The sequence below is a fragment of the Mastigoproctus giganteus genome, chromosome 4 (assembly GCF_048544385.1).
Source record: "Mastigoproctus giganteus isolate SK-2022 chromosome 4, ASM4854438v1, whole genome shotgun sequence".
In the NCBI taxonomy this organism is placed as follows: Eukaryota; Metazoa; Arthropoda; class Arachnida; order Uropygi; family Thelyphonidae; genus Mastigoproctus; species Mastigoproctus giganteus.
The window spans coordinates 137,565,796-137,586,980 of record NC_143578.1 but is presented as its reverse complement, the minus strand read 5'-3'; the positions used below and the strand labels follow the sequence as shown (position 1 = coordinate 137,586,980).

General features: G+C 38.2%; 1 protein-coding gene across 1 annotated transcript in view; it reads left to right on the top strand.

Moving 5' to 3' along the window:
- The window catches only part of LOC150087085 (DNA-binding protein SMUBP-2-like), a 460,431-nt gene that overhangs the window by 288,917 nt on the left and 150,329 nt on the right, over positions 1 to 21,185 (top strand). Inside the window, exons 12-13 of the mRNA XM_090372370.1 lie at positions 3,322 to 3,416; positions 11,978 to 12,101. Coding sequence (XP_090228496.1) covers positions 3,322 to 3,416; positions 11,978 to 12,101 — 219 coding nt within the window. The remainder of the gene's footprint in view (positions 1 to 3,321; positions 3,417 to 11,977; positions 12,102 to 21,185) is intronic.

Below are 21,185 nucleotides of genomic sequence, written 5' to 3'. Positions count from 1 at the left end.
GGGTTCAAATTCAAACTGGTCATAATTTCCCAGTCTTTTGAAAATTACAGTGTGCAGTTGTGTTGTCATGTAGTAGGTGATCTGCTTTAATAGCTTCTGAGGCCTTTTCTTGTAAATCTTTTTATACAAATTATTTTGTAGCAGCTTGTGCAATAGCACTGTGCAGTCATTGAACCTTGTGACAGAAAGTAAACATGAACTATCCTTCCTACATCCCAAAAGACACTGTCCACTTTATTTCCAACTGATGACTGTCTTGATTTTTTTTTTTTTGGAGTCTGTAGTACCAATTCACGATGGACCAGTTTGATTTGGAGTGAATTGATATACCTTATATCAATTGATATACCTTAAGTGAATTACTATATCTTATTGCAAATTCATATTTGACACATTACTATGTCAAATATGAATTCATTTGAAAATATAGTTATTCTGTGGAACAGATGAATTTACTCAACCTTCTGTTTGAATATCAATATCTTTGGCATACCTTTTTGTTTTTTTTTTTTTTTTTTAACAACAAATGACTATGAAAAATTGTTTTCACACTTCAAATCCATATTCCAAGCATGGGTGCAATACCTTGCACTACAATACCTCTGTTTTTCTCATTCAGTGCTTCAGTACAACATACAGTACTACATGCCAGTGACATGTAGTACAACATACAGTACTACATGACAGTGATTGGTTGGTTGAGAACTGTTTCACAGTCTTCTGAAAACGTTTTACCCTAGTCATGCCCATTCACATTTCTTTCTGTGGGTTCTTCAGCATGCTATACACATAACATGCATAGAATTTCAGTAGGTTTCATATTCTCTTTCACCAGAAATTTGTTTATATAGTGCTGTTCTATGCTGTATGTAGAAATAGGGTCTAATGCAGCGTGTATTGCAATTGTTGTACCCATGCTGGGAGCATAATCACAAGTTATTATAATAGGTACTTGTCTCTGTTCATCATAAATTCTATAATTTTTACACTAATTACAGAGCTGAAACTTGGTATAGCTGGAACCAGAACTGTTTTCTTGAATTTTCCCACTTAAAATTTCAGAACTTTCTATTGAATTTCACACAAATGACAAAAATGTGACATCAAGTATGCATTTATTTAGGCCTTTTTCAGTTATTTTTTAACCCCCATCCTAACTAGCCTAGGGCTCATAAAACGCGTTATTCCATTCATTTTCTTATTTTAGCAAGCGCACGCGCTGTGTTTGCGAAACTTTGGTGTGGGAACGCTTTCACACATCTGTTTGTACAGTATATATAACCTAGCCATAAGAAACAACGAAAGGATCCGCAACATTTGTTTTTGAAAAATAAAAAGACCGTATTTCTTTTCTTCAATGTATATTGTATCTACTAACACAAAATCGAGGAAATTCATCTATTGATAGCAGCATTATAAACTTCGAAAACTTGTGCGCAAAAGAAGGAAAAAAAATCATCCGCTATGAATAACGGATTGTTTCTTGAAATGTGTATTCTTTGCAAAACTGCAATATTTTCTAACAATACAAATTGTTAGAAAATATTGTAGATAACTGATTACTGGCTAACTACAGCTAACGGGCTGTTCAAAAAGTTTTGTTAGAAAATATATTTCAATATATTTAACCCCAGGGGCTAACATTTGGTGAGTATGGACTTGGCACCCCCAGGGTTCTGAGCTGGATATTATCTTTCTTGGTGATTCCCTTCTCTCTCTCTCTCTCTCTCTCTCTCTCTCTCTCTCTCTCTCTCTCTCTCTCTCTCTCTCTCTCTCTCAGGGTAACTTGGGAATTTTTTTTTTGGCTGGTGCAGCATAAGTGTCAGGCTTCCTTGCACCATATAGCTAATAATAATAAAACCCTACATAGCAGCCTAGCAGCAATAGGTCTCCCAGAGAACACCTAAAAGGAACTCCAGAAAGTCATAATCCTGAACACCTGTAGGAGTGTCAGAGAGTTCCTCAACCAACAGTAACACCAGACATTACAACCACCCTGTGTACTTAGTAGCAGTACCTGTCACAGAGTGGAATCCTCCAATCAGGGAGAAATAATATAAGAGCAATAATAACAACAATAATAATAATAATTCTTTGGTGTGCCGTGAGCGCTTTCTGGGAATGTGTCAGAGTTTCAAGGGAGAAATTCTTTTACAGGGCAGCCGAAAAAATTCACCATGCAGTGTGTATACTGTTACGAAGTCTGCATTTCTGTGCTGAGCTGCAATGAAAAGATATACCCAATTGATTTTTTTTTTTTTTTTTTTCCAAATGCGCACCGGACTTCGGCATTCTAGGATGAAGCCGAACAATACAAAGCTAATGGCTAATGGGACCAACTGGACGGTTTTTGGTTCTGTTAACCCTAACGGGACCAAAATTAGACTTTTCTCAACTTCGGTATCCTAAGATGAAGTCCAGTTATTACAACTTCAGCATTAGTGATGAAACTTCCTGCACACCGATATTATTGGCTACAGCAGTTACGTAAACAACAAAGCAAAACATTGTAACAGAGCTATAATGTAAAATATTGTTAGAAAGTAAAATGCAAAATATTGTTAGAAAGTATAAAAATGCATGCGCATTGTGTTTTTTTTTTTTTTTTCGTTTCTGCTGTGTGGCTTCCAGTAGATGAATTTCCTTGATTTTATGTTAGGAGATATAATACATATTGAAGAATATGCAATTTTTGTTTTTCAAAAACAATTCGTTGCAGTTCTTTCCGTTAGTTTCTTATGCCAAGAAACAGTTGTGTACTTTTTTTTTTCTCTCTGTCGGCTACGTCAGTCACCTTGGTAATGCGGACGTGGAATTATGTCAGTCACCTTGGTAACTGTGACGGACTTAGCTTCAAGGTCAATTATGGCTCTGTGTACGTTGATTCGTTCAAGTAAATTGTGCGGTAAATTTAAATGTATGGAGTGATGCATTATATAAATCAAAAGAATTTGTTGACTGTTTTTTGCATTCATAATTATAAAAATGCATATATGATCGTACATTTTTGCTGTTTTCGAGTTAATTAATAGTTTTTGCTGAACTTTAAAAATAGGAAATCAAAGAAAAAATTCTGTTTATGTATATTGAGAGTTTCAATTTTGTGGATTGAGTAGAAATTTCAGAAATAATTAGTTTCTATTACGAGGCCAGGTGTCAAATTACACTTGCTTTATATTGCTATTGAACACATGAATTAAACTTTAAAAAAATAAACTTAATTGAATTTTGTGATTTTGGTAATTATACCTTGTTTCTCATCCCATAACTTAATTTTTATACTACACATATTAATTTAATCATTAAATCTTTCATTTCTAGGGGAAGCCGATTTGGTTAGTATTCACCTTGAGCATTTGATAAGAAGTGGCATCAATCCTGATGCTGTAGCTGTCATCACACCTTATAACTTGCAGGTAATATACTTTCTTAATGAATTTAATTTTCTTTTGCTTTTATTTATAGCAAAAGCATATTGTATTAAATTTTACTTTTTTTTTTTCTTTATAGCTCTTTTTATATTTTATTTATCCTATGTCCACATAGGATAAATAAAACACATTTGTATTTATGTACTTTAAAGTGCTGTGGACATCCCTTAAATTGATACACCATTGCCAACATTACTGAGAGTCATTAAGACAGATCTAGAGAGAACTTCTTGGAATACTCATCAGTCTAAAACTTGATATACCTTCACTATAGCATCAGACAAAAGAGCACAATTCTTAATGGTAGAAAGAATTTGTCCCACAGGAAGTAGCTATAGTGGTAGTAGTGGAAAATGTTGAAAGAAAACAAGCTTATATAGCATCAGCCAGAAAAAAAAAAAAAACTACACACTTCACCCATCCATATGCTCAAAGAATTTAACTAGTTCTTCCTTGAATTTATTCAAACCATCTACTTCCATAACAAAAGATGGAAGCCTGTGCCAACAATCAACCACCACCTGGCTGAAGGCAGACCGCCACACATCAAACACTTGTAACCATACTTCCTCAACTTAAATTTATGCCCCCCTTCCTCTCAGCCAGAGGAAGAATGCCATTAACATTAAGCTTGCTCAATCCATTCACGGACTTAAGCATCTCAGTCAGATTATACTGCAGGTGCCTAGACTCCAGGCACTGCAATTTGAAGAATTGAAGCCTTTCTAGGTAAGAGTACCCCCCCCCCCCCCGTTGTTCTCTTCACCAATCTGGTTGCCTTTCTCTGCATCCGTTCCGGCAAATCTACATCACTTCCTAAAGTGAGGCCTGCAGACCAGTATGAAATACTCAAGATGGAGCCTAACCACATCGTTATGCAAAGGGATAATCACATCCTTAACACTGCTAGCAAAGTTTCTGTATATTGTTGATAAAATCCCATGAACTTGGCAGTGTCTGCATTGCTCTGAAAATTTCATATCTGACTGACCAATTATCTCCCGGGTCTTTTTCATTTTGTAACTATGCTGAGTGTAGTACCACACAGTTGATAAGTTACTCTAGGATTACTGATACCGATATGCAGTATCTTGCCTTTGTCATTGTTAAACTTCAACCGCCATTTCCCAGCCCATTGACCAAATTTTCGTAGATCTTGTAGTAGCTCATGCTGATTACTCTTGTTGATCACCCTACCAACCTTTGTATCATCTGTAAACTTAGATATTAAGCCTGATATACCTTAATCAATATCATTAATAAATATTGAAAACAACAATGAGCCCAGCACTTGAACCCTGGGGGACTCCACTAATAACATTAGTACACAAAGAGCCAACCGGGCTAGCTGGGTGGGTAAAGTGCCTACCTAGCAACCCAAAGGTCGCGGGTTTGGATCAAAGTACTGCAAAAACCTTGGGAGAGGTGCATTATGGCCACAGAAGCCGATGCGCCAACAACTCGCCTCCGTAGCCAGGTGGGAAGGAGCAGCAGTGCGTAGCACACGCTTCTTGATTAGACCGGGGTTTGAGCCCGTCACCACCAAAAACGGAGGATGCGGAAAGGTCAAGGGAATGACCACCGCATATTCCCGGAGCAATATGGCCTTAGTTGCTAATGCTCCTAAAAACCAAACAACAACAACAGCGCCAACAACTACCAAAAAAAAAGTACACAAAGAGCAGGCCCCATTGATAACCACTTTCTGTCATTGTCTATTTAACCATCCTTTTATCCATATGTGTAACTTGCCCTTAATGCCACATTGCTCCTGTTTATACAGCAGTCTTTTATGTGCAACAGTATCAAAAGCCTTCCTGAAAGCTAAGTAAATGATAACAAAAATTATTTTTTGCATCCAGTTCCTTAGTTTATAACTAATCTGCATCCTATCGCATTGGTTATTAACCAATAGCAGCTCAAGACCCCATGAGCTACTCTTGCAGCCTCTCTGCTCTGCCCAGAAAACTTCATATCTGACTGCACAATTGCCCCAGGTCTTTTTCATTCTCTAATTCCCTGAGTGTACCACACAGTTGGTATGTTACTATTGGGTTATTACTACCCATATGCAGTACTTTACATTTGTCAATGTTAAACTTTAGTTGCCACCTCTCAGCCCATCTGCTCAATTTTTCTAAATCCTGTTGCAGCAGCGCACTGCCATTACTGTCATAACAACCCTGCCAACCTTTGTATAATCTGCAAACTTTGACACTAAACCTGATATACCTTCGTCAATATCATTGATAAATACAGAAAATAACAATGGTCCCAACACCAAACCCTGCAGGACCCCACTAATAACATTAGTCCATAAAGAACAGGGTCCATTGATTACCACTCTGTCTTCTCCTACTCAACCATCCCTTTATCCATAGCAGCAACTTGCCTTTAATGCCACACTTCTCCAGTTTGTACAGTAGTCTTCCATGTGCAACAGTATCAAAAGCTTTCCTGAAATCCAAGTATATGATATGAAAATTATCTTTTGCATCCAGTTCCTTTGTGACCACATCGTAGTACCCAATCAAATTGGTCAGACAAGCCTTCCCCTTAACAAAACCATGCTGTGTCTGAACTATAACTGTGATTCTTTAACCAGTGACTCCATTATTTTCCTGAACAGATGTTAAACTAACAGGTCTGTAATTATTCATGTCACCTTTTGACTTCCCTCTAAGAATTGGGGATACATTCACATTTCTCCAGTCCATAGGGACCTCTCCTGAATCCATGGATGCTCTCATAATTGTGGCTAAGGGTTTGCTTTCCTCCTTTGCTGCCTCCCTTAATATAATTGGATAGATTCCATTCCTTCCCCCAGGCACTTTTTTTTTCTTCAGCTTCCACAGTTGGAGGATGGTCCATCTCTTTCTTTCTTAAATTCTTAAAAAGAATTTAAGAAGGAAAGGGATGGACCACATTGTTCCACTAGATATTAAAGGCTTAACTATTGAATAAATATTTTGGAAATACATTCACACATGAAGAATTTAAGAATGGGAATACAAGAAGTAATGAAAGATGTAACCGAGAGCAAAATCATTTTGTGTGATAACTGAGGGGAAAGTGGAAGAGAAATTATTGAAGCTCTTTTCAATTCTGTTAAAATATGCAGCAAAAGAGGTAAGTAAACCTTAGGCCATTATTATTAGAGAGCATTATTGGGTTAAGACATTCTGATTCTGCTGCCAAAATGCCTCCAGTTTAATCTCACCTTCCTTCAAGATACCCTATGTTGATCATAAACCCACAATACAACAGACCTCTAAAAAGAATCCATTACTCATTTGGAAAGAGCATATTAACAGTAAACTACTTGAGATCAGAACTGAATCCACACAATAGCTGTTAAGCCTAAGAAAGAACAGAAAGGAAGAAGTCATACTTTCCTTAATATGAAGTATTAAGGTAATTGGTCATGTTCACCTAACACATAATTACTTGCTTACAAAAGATGACACTCTGCACTACAACTAACACTCCCTACTGACAGAAATGCATACATTACAACATTCATTTATATTAAGCAGCAAACAGCATTCTCTTCTTGTTGTCAGATGCCATTACAATATGTATCAGGAGATCAAGAGGATATTGATGATCTTTTCAATTTTAAACAGATCAGCAAATATCTTATCTGAACCCTCATATCAAATACCGTAAATATGTTCCATCTAAGACTAGGTACATCACATTATAGCCTTATCTACTGATGTACTAACAAATCAAACAAACAACAACCTTATTCCAGACCTTAGTATTAATAGTGGCAAATGATGCAAGAAAAAAAAAACGTTTCACCTATCTATCCTCTCCCGTAGTTCATCCTTTTCTTCCTTGAATTTATTCAAACTATCCACTTTCACAACAATGGATGGAAGCTTGTTTCAGCAATCAAGCACCTGTTAGTTGAAGGCAAACTTCTGCACATCTATTATGCAACACATCTTTCCTCAATTTGAATTTATGCCCCTCATGTGCATGGTCTAAGCAAGAAGAAGAATCCCATCTGTATTGAGTTTTTTTCAAGCCTTCAGCAGCACCTCAATAAGATCACCTCACAGATGCCTAGTCTCCAAGACACTGGAATTTGCAGAACTGAAGCCTTTCTTGTTAAGAGCATCCCTTTATTCTCTTGACCAGTCTCATTGCCCTTCTCTGTACCCATTCCAGAATCTCTACATCCTTCCTAAAATGAGACCGCTAGACTTATATGCAGTACTCAAGATGTGGCCTGACCATTGCCTTATACATGGGATAATTACCCTGCTAGCAAAATTCCTGTATATCATCTGTGAGGTGATCTTATTGAGGTACTGCTGACGGTTTCCTGATAAAACCGTCGGCAGGCCTAGCAGTCTGTCTGCTTTGCTAATTCATCACTGTCAGACTGCAAATTATTCCCAGATCTTTTTCATTTTCCACTACCTGAAATGTAGTACAACATGGTTGATAAATTACTCTGGAATTACTATTACCCATGTGCTGTACCTTGCATTTGTCAGTATTAAAACTTCCATTGCCCATCTCATTGCCCAACTTCTCAGCCCATCTGCCTAATTTTTCTAGATCTTGTTGTAGCAACATACCTTCATTATTGTGATTAACCGCTCTGCCAACCTTTATATCATGTGCAAACTTGGACATTAAGCCTGATATAATTAAGCCTGATTAATCTCATTGATATCATTATTAAGTACAGAAAACAACAATGGGCTCATTACCAAACCTTGGGGACTCCACTAATAACTTTAGTCTATGAACAACAGTGTCAATTGATGACTTCTGGCATCCATCTCCCTCCCTAAAGAATTCCTGATGTATTAATGTAGATGCAAAATACCTATTCAGCCTGTCAGCACCCTAAGCAGGATCATCAACAGTTAAACCATTGACATCAATTGGATCACATGATTCAACCCCTTCCTTCTGCTAATGTAAATAAAGAAGTCTTTGCTGCTTTTCTTGGCATTCTTTGTCAGAGTCTTTCTTGTAATCTGTCTTGGCTTGTCTTACCTCCTTTGTCACTTGATTGCATGTAGACTAGTTTATATCTGCCATAAGCTTCTGTATCACCTGATAATTTATATGCATTCCATGCATTTTTCTTCTCTGCAGTGTCTCAGTAGTTTTTTGAAAAAGTATTTACAGAACTGTTCTTGACACACACACACACACACACACACACACACACACACACACACACACACACACACACACACACACACACACACGCACGCACGACTTAATAACAGTATTGAAAATTAAATTTATCAATATTATTAATTAAATAGTATTTAAACAGAAATCATGCCCAGACTAGATCAGCAAAGCAACAAGCACAAGGTAGTGGGAGTGCTGTGGCTTGGGGGAGAACCGAAAGGGGTGATTCTCCAATGCATCACAACCTAAAAATATGTGCAACAAAATGGGCAACTTGTGGAATGTTTTCGGACCTTTCTGAAACAGGACATTTGATCTAGTCATGAAATGTCTTTGTGTGTGCTAGGTGCAGAGAGTGTCAAGAATTCTAATAGGCATTTATGGGACTTTGAAGAGTAGGGTAGATCCCCACATATTAATTAATATGGCGACCCATCAAGCTCTCAGCTGTAAAACTCACTGCTAGAGTTCACTCTTCTGCATCAGGCAACACAGTAGCAATCTTCGGAGCAGAAGTGATAACCTCAAGGACCACTTCAGAGTGGTCCTTGAGGTTGTCACAGACATTCTCTCAGATATGCCAGAGAAGCTGTACTTGCTACCTGAGAGTCTAAAACGCTGATGGAACTGATATTCGGGTGACACTCAAGTCAAGTGGACCCAATTTCGGCGAAGTCCGGATGGTCTGTGACAGCCAAATCCTCTGCTTGCACCTTCACGATGGTGGGACTGTTAGTAATCGTGGTATAACCTCCATGCACAAGTATATGATGGGTGACCACCCAGGTGTGAACCAACGTAAGCAGGGGTCGAGGTGTGCCGCCCACACCACATGGAGGAATGCCGCCCCTCTATGTTACCAGGCAGTACTAGGTGGTAAATGACTCTCATCAACCGGTGAAATACCACCACTTTGCTTATTGGAGGCTTGAAGTGGTGGAACCCATGTTTAGTCTCTAGAGCTAAGTTCCTGCCAACCCTTCCCTATCTTTTCCATCATGCAGTATGATTGATAACTTTTGAGGTTATGATGAATGTCGTGGCGAGATCCAATATTCCTTACATTTCGAGGGTACAGCTCTAAAATGGTGTTTGCAGGCCGGCCGCTAGTTAGTACACCGGACCAAACCTATTGGTAACTCTCTAGGAGGCTTCCGGACCAGCTAGTGTATAATCTTGCTACCTCTACTCTGCCAGATAGTGACTGGAGGGAGTCCGAGTAGTGTGTATGCAGGGAGCATTGTCGAGGCCACGTTATGTCAAGGATCTGGGTATATTCTTACCACATGTACGCCATATCCCAAAATTTCATTACTTCATACAGCATGTCCCACCCACTTTTTCTTACTGTTGAATACACCATGAATTGTCAAACTAATAGAGCAAGCTTATCTGCGAAAAGATCTAAACCTTCCAAGGACTTCCTAATTCATTTCACAAATATACATGGTCTCAGTTCTAATCTGAACGATGTCCATTTCCACTTGCAGTCTTCCAAACCCCATGTACTTTTTCTGACAGAATCTCAGTTATCGGTTGATTCAACTACTGCTCATCTCAGATGTCCAAATTATTCGCTGTATGATTCCTTTCACCTCAAAGGTGGTACTTGTGCATATGTCCGTTCTGATATTCCCTGTCAGACACTTGGCAATTTGGAATCTCCATTCATTGATCTTCTCTGGCTTAAAATCTCTCTACCTCATTGTGTCAAATTCATTTGTTGTCTCTACCGTTCTCCCAACTCCACTAATCACTTGGAGCTCTTTGACTTCCTCTCTTTGCAACTTGACTTTCTCCAGTCCAACTTTCCTAACAGTGAGGTAATTTTCCTTGGTGATTTTAATGTTCACAACTCCAGCTGGCTTCCATTTTCTAGTCACACCGACCCAGCAGGTTGAGATGCTGAGGCTTTTGCAATTACTAATGACCTAGCACAGATTGTTCATTTACCTACAAGAATACCGGCGTAGCTCCAGCAAATGCTAAATTTTGTTTTATAAATATTTAGCCAATTTTGTTAACTTAATTGTCTTATAAATTTATTTTCTAAAAGTAGCTTAATTTAATTTGAATAGTGATTTTTTTTTTTTTTTTAGGTTGCTATTTAGTATCTGTAGAATTAACCCAGGGATAAGGAGGTGATCATTTCCTTGTATAAGGCAATGATTAGGTCACACCTTGAGTACTGCACACATGTCTGGAGGTCACATTTTAGAAAGGATGTAGAGCTGCTGGAACGAGTACAGAGAAGGGCAATGAGATTAGTGAATCGAACAAAAGGTTGCTGTTACCAAGAAAGGATTAAGTTCTGCAAATTGAAGCAACTGGAGAATAGGCACCTGCGAGGTTATCTTATTGAGGTGTATAAGGCCTTAAATGGTTTGAGCAAGCTGATTGCTGATGGGATTGTTCTTATTGCTCAGATTACTCAACTGAGAGGACATAAATTCAATTCAAGGAAAGACAATTGTAGAATAGATGTGCAGAAAGAAATTTGCCTTTAGCCAGCTGGTGGTTAATAGTGGGAACAAACTTCCATCTGCCATAGCAGCGGTCGAGAATCTAAATAAGTTTGAGGCTGAACTAGACAAGCATTTGGAGTGAATGGATGGGTGAAATGGGAAGGGTTTTTTTTTTTTTTTTTTGCTGATTCTACTTTAGCATTCTTTCTTGCATTGTATGCCTCTACTAATGCTAATACTATTTACCCTCAGATAAATCCTGTTGTTTATAAACAGCTAATTGTTTAATTGAGGGAATATTCTTCTGAAGACAACATAGGGAATGCATATCAGAAGACAGTAAGTACAATTGCTCAGTAATCCACAGTTTGGAAATCAGTGTAGTAGCAAGTTCCTGTCTCTGAGTTTGCTGTTGCCAGTGCCTATTGTAAAACCTGTTTTGTCAGAAAGTGCTTTTTTTTTTTTTTTTTTTTTAATTATCTCTCTCCTTTTCTCTACTAGGGGAGTTGATTATACTTGTGATATTCAAACCAGCAGTATAACAAGATATGATATGTTTAGGTTGCATTGTATTTAGGGTTGGTGAAACAGTCTTTGATTTACAAGGATTTCACTCTGTAATTTATTCACAGTGTAAAAATTTATATAATTAACTTCAGAACATGCTGATATACATTTATAAAATATAAATTTAATTCAGAGAAGAATAATAAATGAAGTTTTCAAAATAATGTAATTTGAAAAATAATTTCCTTAGAATGTTATGATAGTTTCTTAGAAAATTGTAAAATGATATTTATAACTGGTCATGTACTAAAACTGTTAGCTACTTGATATTGATTATGACAAATGAGAGTGCTGTGTGATCATCTTTTTTTCTCTTATGTTTAAGTGAGGTAATTTTCATCTTAGGTTGATCTTTTACGACTGAGATTGTTCTCCAGGTACCCAACTTTAGAAATCAAAACTGTTGATGCTTTCCAAGGAAGAGAAAAGGAAGCTGTTATACTTTCATTAGTGAGATCAAATGCTGAAGGTGAGTATCAGTTAAAAAATATATACTCTTTAAAATCCAGCTCCCGTGGATTGCTGGATTTTAAAATTTTCCAGGTTCTAGAGAGGTATATCTTGCGGTTAAGAAATATATTTAATATTTTCTTGAATTTATTTAATATTTTGATAAATATTAAGTGAAAACAATTGAACTTATTTACATCTGTAAATATTTATAATGATTATCTTGTGCGTTCATCTGTTTTTGTGGCCAGCAAGATTTAAATTGCATAGATAATGCAATTGTCTAAACTCTCAGAGCAGAGCAAAATTACCTTTGTAACAAGTTGCCCTGGTATTGCATTTCTTTTGACAGATTTTTTTTTTTTTGTCCTCGATTTTTCCCATTATATATGGGGTCAGCGTTTTTTTTTTTTTTTTTATTGTTTTGGCATGCAATTTTTACAGCCGGATGCCCTTCCTGACGCCAACCCTCACCTTTTTTCTGGGCTGGGGATATGCGGTGGTAATTCCCTGACCTTCCACATCCTCTGTATTTGGTGGTTATGGGCTCGAACCCCGGTCTAATCAAGAAGCCTGTGTTACGCACTACTGTTCCTGTCCACTTCAACAGATACCTTTAGCTAAATTACTGCTTTTGAAAAATCAGTTTTCAAAAGCAGTAATTGGCTGTCTAATGAGAGACCAGTTGGTCCTGAAACCAGCTGTCATGACAGTCTCATCTTTTAAAAAAATGGCTAGATAACCTTTTGGAGGAGCCTTCTGTTTGAAAATAGTACTATACGAGGACAAGTTTCTTCTACTGTGAGAAGCAATACCACTGCATTACAAGTGCAGTTTAAATCCTGGTGGTTGCAAAAACAGATTAAAGTATAAGATAATCCTGTAAGTATCTTATAAAAAGAGGAATGTCACTCTTTTTAACATGGACTCTTAAAGACAAACTGGACCAAAATACAAGTATCACATTGCTTTCTGAATATTTCTAGATTATAAGATGTTGATTTTTTTTCCTTTTTATAAAATGTGCCAGATTTTAAAGATCGTGCTATACATAAAATAATTGAATATTAGCTTTATTTGCGAAATGTGTATGGTGAATTCAAATGAATGGAATATTTGAATACTTTGTCAACAGTATTGTGAATATTGACTCAATGTTGGAGGAGTTAATTTTTGAGCAGCATTAGCATTAGAAGAGACATATGATGCAAGAAGGCAAGCTTATACAGCATCAGCCAGAAAGAAAAAAAAAAAAAAAAAACCCCTTCCCTTTTCACCTATCCATTCACTCCGAATGTGTGTCTAGTTGAGCCTTAGGCGCCTCCGTAGCCAGGTGGGAAGGAGCAGCAGTGCGTAGCACACGCTTCTTGATTAGACCGGGGTTCGAGCCCGTCACCTCCAAATACGGAGGATGCGGAAAGGTCACGGAATGATCACCGCATATCCCGGAGCAATATGGCCTTAGTTGCTAATGCTCCTAAAAACCAAAACAACAAACAACAATAGTTGAGCTTTGAATTTATTTAAGCTGTCAACTTCCACGACAGATGGAAGTTTGTTCCAGCAATCAACCACCTGCTGGCTAAAGGCAAATTTCCGCACATCTGTTCTACAACTGTCTTTCCTCAATTTGAATTTATGCTCCCTCAAGTGTGAAATCTGAGCAAGAGGAAGAATCCCATCAGCATTCAGCTTGCTCAAACCATTCAAGGCCTTATGCACCTCAATAAAATTGCCTCACAGGTAATTGCCTGTACCTGTGGCGAAAGTGAGGATTGGGCACACATTCTGTATGATTGTGTAATCTATGAAAATCAGCGTAGACAGTTAATTATGGAACTTGGGCCCCTTCCTAGGGACCAAGGACACCAATTCATCATGGAGGAGGCCTTCACCAAATATGCTCAAAATTTTTTTGAAATCTGCCAAAACATGCAGAGACAGGCTCTTCAACCAGTCCCTGTACCAAATCAATAGACCAAATATATAACCAGCCCATTTCCCTCCCCATGCCCAGTGAATGACAAAATCCCTACGTGACTGAACATAGTTGAATTGACTTGGAATGCACCAGACCTTACCAGATTTGACACCCTGCCTCTGGGGACTCCCTTGGCTCATTGCCAGGGGATCATAGAGGTAAGAAAATAACCAAATGTGACTGATGGGAATAAAAGCAAGCTGGTACTGCCCCCATCATAGCACACATCTAACCAAAATAGACTGAATTCAACATGACAACACTCACATAAAGGACTTTAAAGAGACTGGTATAGACTTGCAGCCAGGGTTACCTGTCAGCTGGAAAAAAAACTAGTAATCTGCAGGTTTCTGAAGTATGCAAGTATGAATGCACAAAAACTGGAGTGAAAGGGTGAGTGAATGTAAAGGTGCAAGTATGAAAGGAAATGCTAGGAAAGGTGAGTGAATGATAATGTATGACTCTGGGGATGAATGTGTGGGAAAAGGCAAGTACTGAAAGAATAAATGTGGAAATTGAGTGAAATTAGTCGTGTGAAAGTAAATGATGAGCGTGAGTGTCTTGTTGAGCGAATAACTGCAGAGTATGAGTGAAATGAGCTGTGTGAATGTAAGGGTGAAAAAATGTGTGCCTGGATAAGTGAATCAATGCGAGAAATAGTGTGTTGAATGTATAAATGTCGAAGGAAGAATGTAAAAGTATGATAGGAAGTTTGTTTAAAAAATTTTAGTATTAGTATAATCGTTGTACCAGTGTGAGTGTTTTTTGTTTCATTGTTCAATTAGAGATGTGAATAAATAATGGGGGATTTTAATTTCCCTGATATTGACTGGAATTTGTGGGTTGGTCACTAACACACTAGCAAGCCTTTTGTGGATTTATTGGATGATTGTATTCTATGTCAGCATGTTCGGGAGGCAACTAGAGGGAGTAATACTCTTGATCTGATTATCAGTAGTGATTCTTCATGCATTAAGAATATGCAGATAAAGAAATCACTAGGTGGCAGTGATCACAGTGTGCTGAAGTGGGATTTACTCAGAGGTAGCTATCATCAGAGGTAAAGGAAGGGTTTTTGCTTTCGTAAAGGCAACTACGGTGGTCTGAGACAGTATTTAAATTTTATACGGTGGAATCAACTGATTCAAAATGGGAAGCATTCAAAGAATTTATCTTGGAAGCAACTAGGCTTTACATACCAACTAAGAAATTTGTTCAAGGTTTAGGCCTAAATGGATGTCAGATGAAGTAATGAGACATATGGCAGAGAAGTTAATGGGCGACATGGAAGCCTACGATAGATATAAGCTGGTCTGTAACCAAGTCACAAAGGAGGTTAGGCAGGCAAAGCCAGATTATGAGAAATCCTTGGAAAAGGATGCAAAGAAAAACAACAAAGAGTTCTTTACTCATATAAACTCTAGAAGGAAAGGGATGAATCAGATTGGTTCACTGGATATTGATGGTTCAACTGTTGATGATCCTGCTCAGGTGGCTAATAAACTAAATGAGTATTTTGCATCTACGTTCACCCATGAGGAGTTATTCAGGGAGGAGAATGCCAGAGGTGAGTTAAACTCTGGCAGTGAGCTAGATGATTTCGTAATAACTGAGAGGAAAGTGGAGGAGAAATTGTTGAAGATAAACATAAAAAAGGCACCCGGGTGGACGGGATCTATCTAGTTATATTAAAGGAGGCAGCAAAGGAAGTAAGCAAACCCTTAGCCATAATTATTTGAACATCTTTGGACTCAGGGGAGGTACCCATGGACGGGAGATGTGCAAATGTGACCCCAATTCACAAAGGAGGATCAAAGGGCGACACAAGTAATTATAAACCTGTTAGTTTAACTTCGGTTCCAGGAAAATTAATGGAGGCACTGGTTAAAGAAGCACTGAAGGATTATCTTCAGTTATAGCTTGGACACAGCACGGTTTTTTTAAGGAAAAGTCATGCCTGACCAGTTTGATTGGATACTATGATGTGGTCACAAAGGAACTGGATGCAAGGAATAACTTTGATATCATATATTTGGATCTTAGAAAGGCTTTTGATACTGTTGCACATGGAAGACTGCTGCACAAATTGGAGCAGTGTGGCATTGGAGGGAAATTGCTGCTATAGATAAAGGGATGGTTGAGTGGGAGAAGACAGAGAGAGAGTGGTAATCAATGGACACTGCTCTTGGTGGACTAATGTTATTAGTGGAGTCCTTCAGGGTTCAGCATTCAGTCCATTGTTGTTTTCTGTGTATATAAATGATATTGATGATGGTTTATCAAGCTTAATGTCCAGGTTTGCAGATGATACGAAGGTTGGCAAGGTTGTTAAGGACACTAATGACAGTACACTGCTGCAACAGGAGCTGCAACACTAATGACAGTACACTGCTGCAGTTGGGCTCAGAGGTGGCAAATGAAGTTTAACATTGACAAATGTAAAGTACAGTAATACCCCGAAGTTACGCGATAGGTGGGTCCGACGAAAATCGCGTAAGTCGGGGTACAACTTTGCATATAAATACATATAAATGTTGCTTAATTGGGACCAAGGACTAACAAAAACACTAGTTTAGAAGAAAAATATTAATAAAATTGCAGTTCTTTATACATATTAATACAAAATATGTATTAAAAAAAACAAATGACTTACGTAAAAAAGTTATTTCGATGTCGATGGCTTCATAAAATCTCACAAATTCGTCTGACGACACAGCGCGTTCTTTTTTTCACGCAGAATTTCTTCGTAGCAAGCTAATAATTTTTTTATTCCTTGCTTTGTAGCTATAACGCGTTCTTCGTTGGAGTCTATGTTTTCTAAAATTTTTAAGCCCTTTACAATTGAGCCCTTTTCAATTTTCAACCTCTCAAGTTTGCAATTGTCATGTGCTTTTCGCCGTTGCTTCATTTAGGTCTGTAGCACGTGCAATATCACATGGTCTTTCATTTCGCTCAAAGCGTTTCACAATTTCATATTTTTTCTCTATCGACAGAGGCGGACTGGCCATAAGCCTTACCGGGGAAACCTCGGTGGGCCAGTGTGATTTTGGCCGTAAACCATAGTATGAGGCCACTATAAATTTTCCCGGGTAAGAATTTTTGATCCAGTCCGCCTCTGTTTATCGATATTGCTTTTTTTTTTCTCTCTGAATCTGCAGTGTCTTCACCAGGACGCTTCCTTTTCACACCTTTTAATTAAATATTTTACTCATTTTTAGGGAATAAAGCACAATTACAAAACGAGGAGGCACGCTTGATACATAAACAAAGCTGCGCGCACGTAGCAACTGAATAAACAACACCATAAAGGCAGAGATACACTATTAACACCTCATATTTCTAGGGGTTACTACCATAAAACAATAAAAATCCAGTTGCGTTTCTGCTAGTGAAATCTGTTATAAACTGGTAGTAAACTCGATCTAATTGCATTTGCAATTATACCGATAGCTGGAATTGTGTTGGTTTTTACGTTATTATGGTGAAATGTGTTTCCCCTTCACTGATATAAAAAACATAAAAGCAGCAAAGTTGAATTTTGTTCATCTTTCGCTCTCATTCTCCGCCGTCGCACCGTATATCGATAACATATGAAAAACGACCTTGAAGATAGTGGGCGGCAGCGTTGCCAAACGAAAAAATCAAGAACCGCGTAACTCCGAGTTCGCGTAAGTCGGGGTAGCGTAAGTCGGGGTATTACTGTACTACATATGGGAAGCAGTAACCCTCTGTGTTACCAGGCAATAATAGGTGGTAGATGACTCTCATCAATCGGTGCAATACCACCACTTTGCTTATTGGAGTCTTGAAGTGGTGGAACCCATGTTTAGTCTCCAAGGCTAAGTTCCGGTCAACCCTTCCCCATCTCTTCCATCCTGCAGTATGACTGATGTCTTTTGAGGTTATGATGGAATCATGGCATTCAGTTTCTTTGTGATATCATAGTATCCAATCAAATTGGTCAGAAAAGACCTCCCTTTAACAAACCCATGCTGTGTCTTAACTATTACTGCAGTCTTGTCTAGATGATTCTGCAATTCTTCTTTAACCAGTGATTCCCTTATTTTCCCCGGAACACAAGTTGAACTAACAGGTGTGTAGTTACTTGTGTCACCTTTTGAACCCCCTTTGTGAATTGGTGATACATTTTCACACCTACAGTCCATGGGGACCTCCCCTGAGTGAAAGGAAGCTCTCATAATTATGGCTAAGGGTTTGCTTACTTTCTTTGCTGCCTCCTTTAATATAACTGGATAGATCCCGACCACCCCAGGTGCCTTCCTTATGTTTAACTTCAACAATTTCTCCTCCTCTTTGCTCTCAGTTAATACAAAATCACTTAGCTACCTGTTAGAGTTTGATAAAATTCTGGCACTCCCCTTATTGAATGACTCCTCATGTGTGAATATAGATGCAAAAAAAATTCAGTGTGTCAGCTACCTGAGCATGATCATCAATAGTCAACCCATCTGTGTTAAGTGGTCCAATCTGATTCATCCCTTTCCTTCTAGAGTTTACATAAGTAAAGAATCCTTTGCTGTTTTTCTTTGCATCCTTTGCCAAAGATTTCTCGTAATCTGCCTTAGCCTGCCTAACCTCCTTTGTGACTTGATTACAGACTAGTTTATTCCTACCATAGGATTCTGTGTCACCTGATACTTTATATGCCTCCCATACATTCTTCTTCTCTGCCACGAGCCGCATTAATTCATCTGACATTCATTTAGGCCTAATCCTTGAACAGTATTTCTTAGTTGGAATGAAAAGCCTAGTAGATGCCAAAATGAAGTCCCTGAAGGCTTCCCATTTAGAATTCAGCTTTGGTAACATCATCAGTTCATCCCACTGTACAGAATTTAAAAACTGTCTGAGACCACTGTAGTCACATTTACAAAAGCAAAATCCCTTCCCTTTAGCCTTGTTGATAGTTACATCTTAAAGTAATTTCCACATCAGTACATTGTGATAACTGTCACCCAGTGTTTCCTTTATCTGCAAATTCTTAATGCATGAATAATCACTGTTGATAATCAGATCAAGAGTATTACTCCCTCTGGTTGCCTCTAGAACATGTTGCTGTAGAAAACAGTCATCCAATAAATCCATAAAAGTCTTGCTAGTCTGCGAGTGACCAACCCACAAGTTCCAGTTAATATCTGGAAAGTTAAAATCCCCCATTATAAGACATTCTGATTTACTGGCCCACTATTTCTCTGCACAATTGTTCATTATACTCTTTCAGATTCATTAGGTCTATAACACACACACATACTCTCATTTTCCCTTTCCCAGTGCTTATTTCACACCAAACAGACTCAACACTGCATTGTCCACCAGTATCAATTGGATGCACTTCTTTAGATTTTATGTGTTTCTTAACTAACAGCATAACCCCTCCTCCCTTCTTGTCCTGTCTATACTTCCTGTACACATTGTACTCCCCATATTCCAATTCTGCACTGCTTATATCTGTGTGACACCACGTCTCTGATATCCGAACAATACCTGCTTTTGATGTCTTGACTAATACTTCAAGCTCATCAAATTTATTAACTGTACTGCTAGCATTGGTGTACATGCAAGTATACACGCACCTCTTCCTATTCTTAGTTACCCTAACACATCCCATGTATTCACTTGTTCCACTATGACTCCCAGCAGTCCCAGAAATCTCCATCACCTTGCTTTCCAGGCTGTTGCTCGTTCTAATAGATGCAGTGCAAGAATCACTTTTGCCTCTGCCTGCAGCCACTGTTAACCTTTTAGTCTGTATATCCTCCCAAGCTAGCAGTTTTCCGACCCACCTAACACTGCCTTGATAGCATCAGCAAATATTCTTGCACCCTTTCCATTTAAGTTACCCCCATTCATGTAGAAGCAGTCTCTCCTGTCAACAAGCACAGACCAGGCTGAAAAAAATTCTACCCCTTGATCCTTGCACAATCTCTCGAGGGCCGAATTGATTGACAAGGCTCTCATCATATACCCCTCCTATCGTGTCTGGGCAGAATTGCAGACACTTTCACATTCAACCTTAACTCAAGACTTTTTTTCAACATTGACCTGTACTTGTTGAGTAAATCTGCAGATCTCTTACTCTTAATGTCATTAGTTCCAACGTGTAAAAGAATATCACCTTTTGTGCCCTTAAAAGATGATATCTGCTCTACAATGTCAACCTTTGCCCCTGGTAGATACTCTGGTCCTGTTCCACCTTTCCTTCTTGCATAGTATATCCCCCGTCTCCCTGACAATAGAGTCACCCACAATAACTAGTTCCTTTGGGACCAGCGCATTCTGCCTTGGAGATTGCCTCTGTGTTGCCTGATGCACAGGGAGTCTGCTCTGCCATTGAGCTGGGCAGCTGAAAACTTGATGGCCTCTCATATTATTTCTTCGTGGGCATTCACCCTACACCTCAAGCATCTCATAGATGCCCATCAGAACGCTGAGTTGGCACCTAATTTCTTGATACTCTAGGCATCTAACACACAAAGACATGTTCCGTTTTAGAAAGTTCAGCAAAAATTTCACATTTCACACATTTTTTGAGACTGTCATGCGTTAGAGAAACACTCCTTTGTTTCTCCTCGCCCCATTTGTTTCTTCCCGGAGTCACAGCACTCTCGCTATTCTGTGATCTTTGCTTTGCAGCTCTAGTGATGGTTTCTGTTTAAATACAGTTTAATTAACGATGAAATTTAATAAGATTAATAAATATTTTGATTAATTGATAATTCTATACTAAGCTAACAGATTCCTATGTTGTACATTAAGTACTGCATGGTAATGTTAAGTTTTTAAAACCACATAAATTGCTGTAAAATTATAGCTTATAAGCCTCTTGTAATACTAATTATGCTGCTACAAAACTATGAAGAAACCTCCAAGTATCACCTATATCAATACTAAAGCAATGGCAGCAAAATTCAAACTTGATCGATACAACGCAATGGCAGCAGAAGTCGACTGCGGTTTTTAAACAACAAGTGCCAAATAAATAACAAATTCACGAAATTAATCAGCGAATTACAAATAATTGACATACAACTAATTTTATATAAAAAGTTATATAAAAAAAATATTTTAATCAATAAATAAAGTTCTACTAAAGTAGCTCCT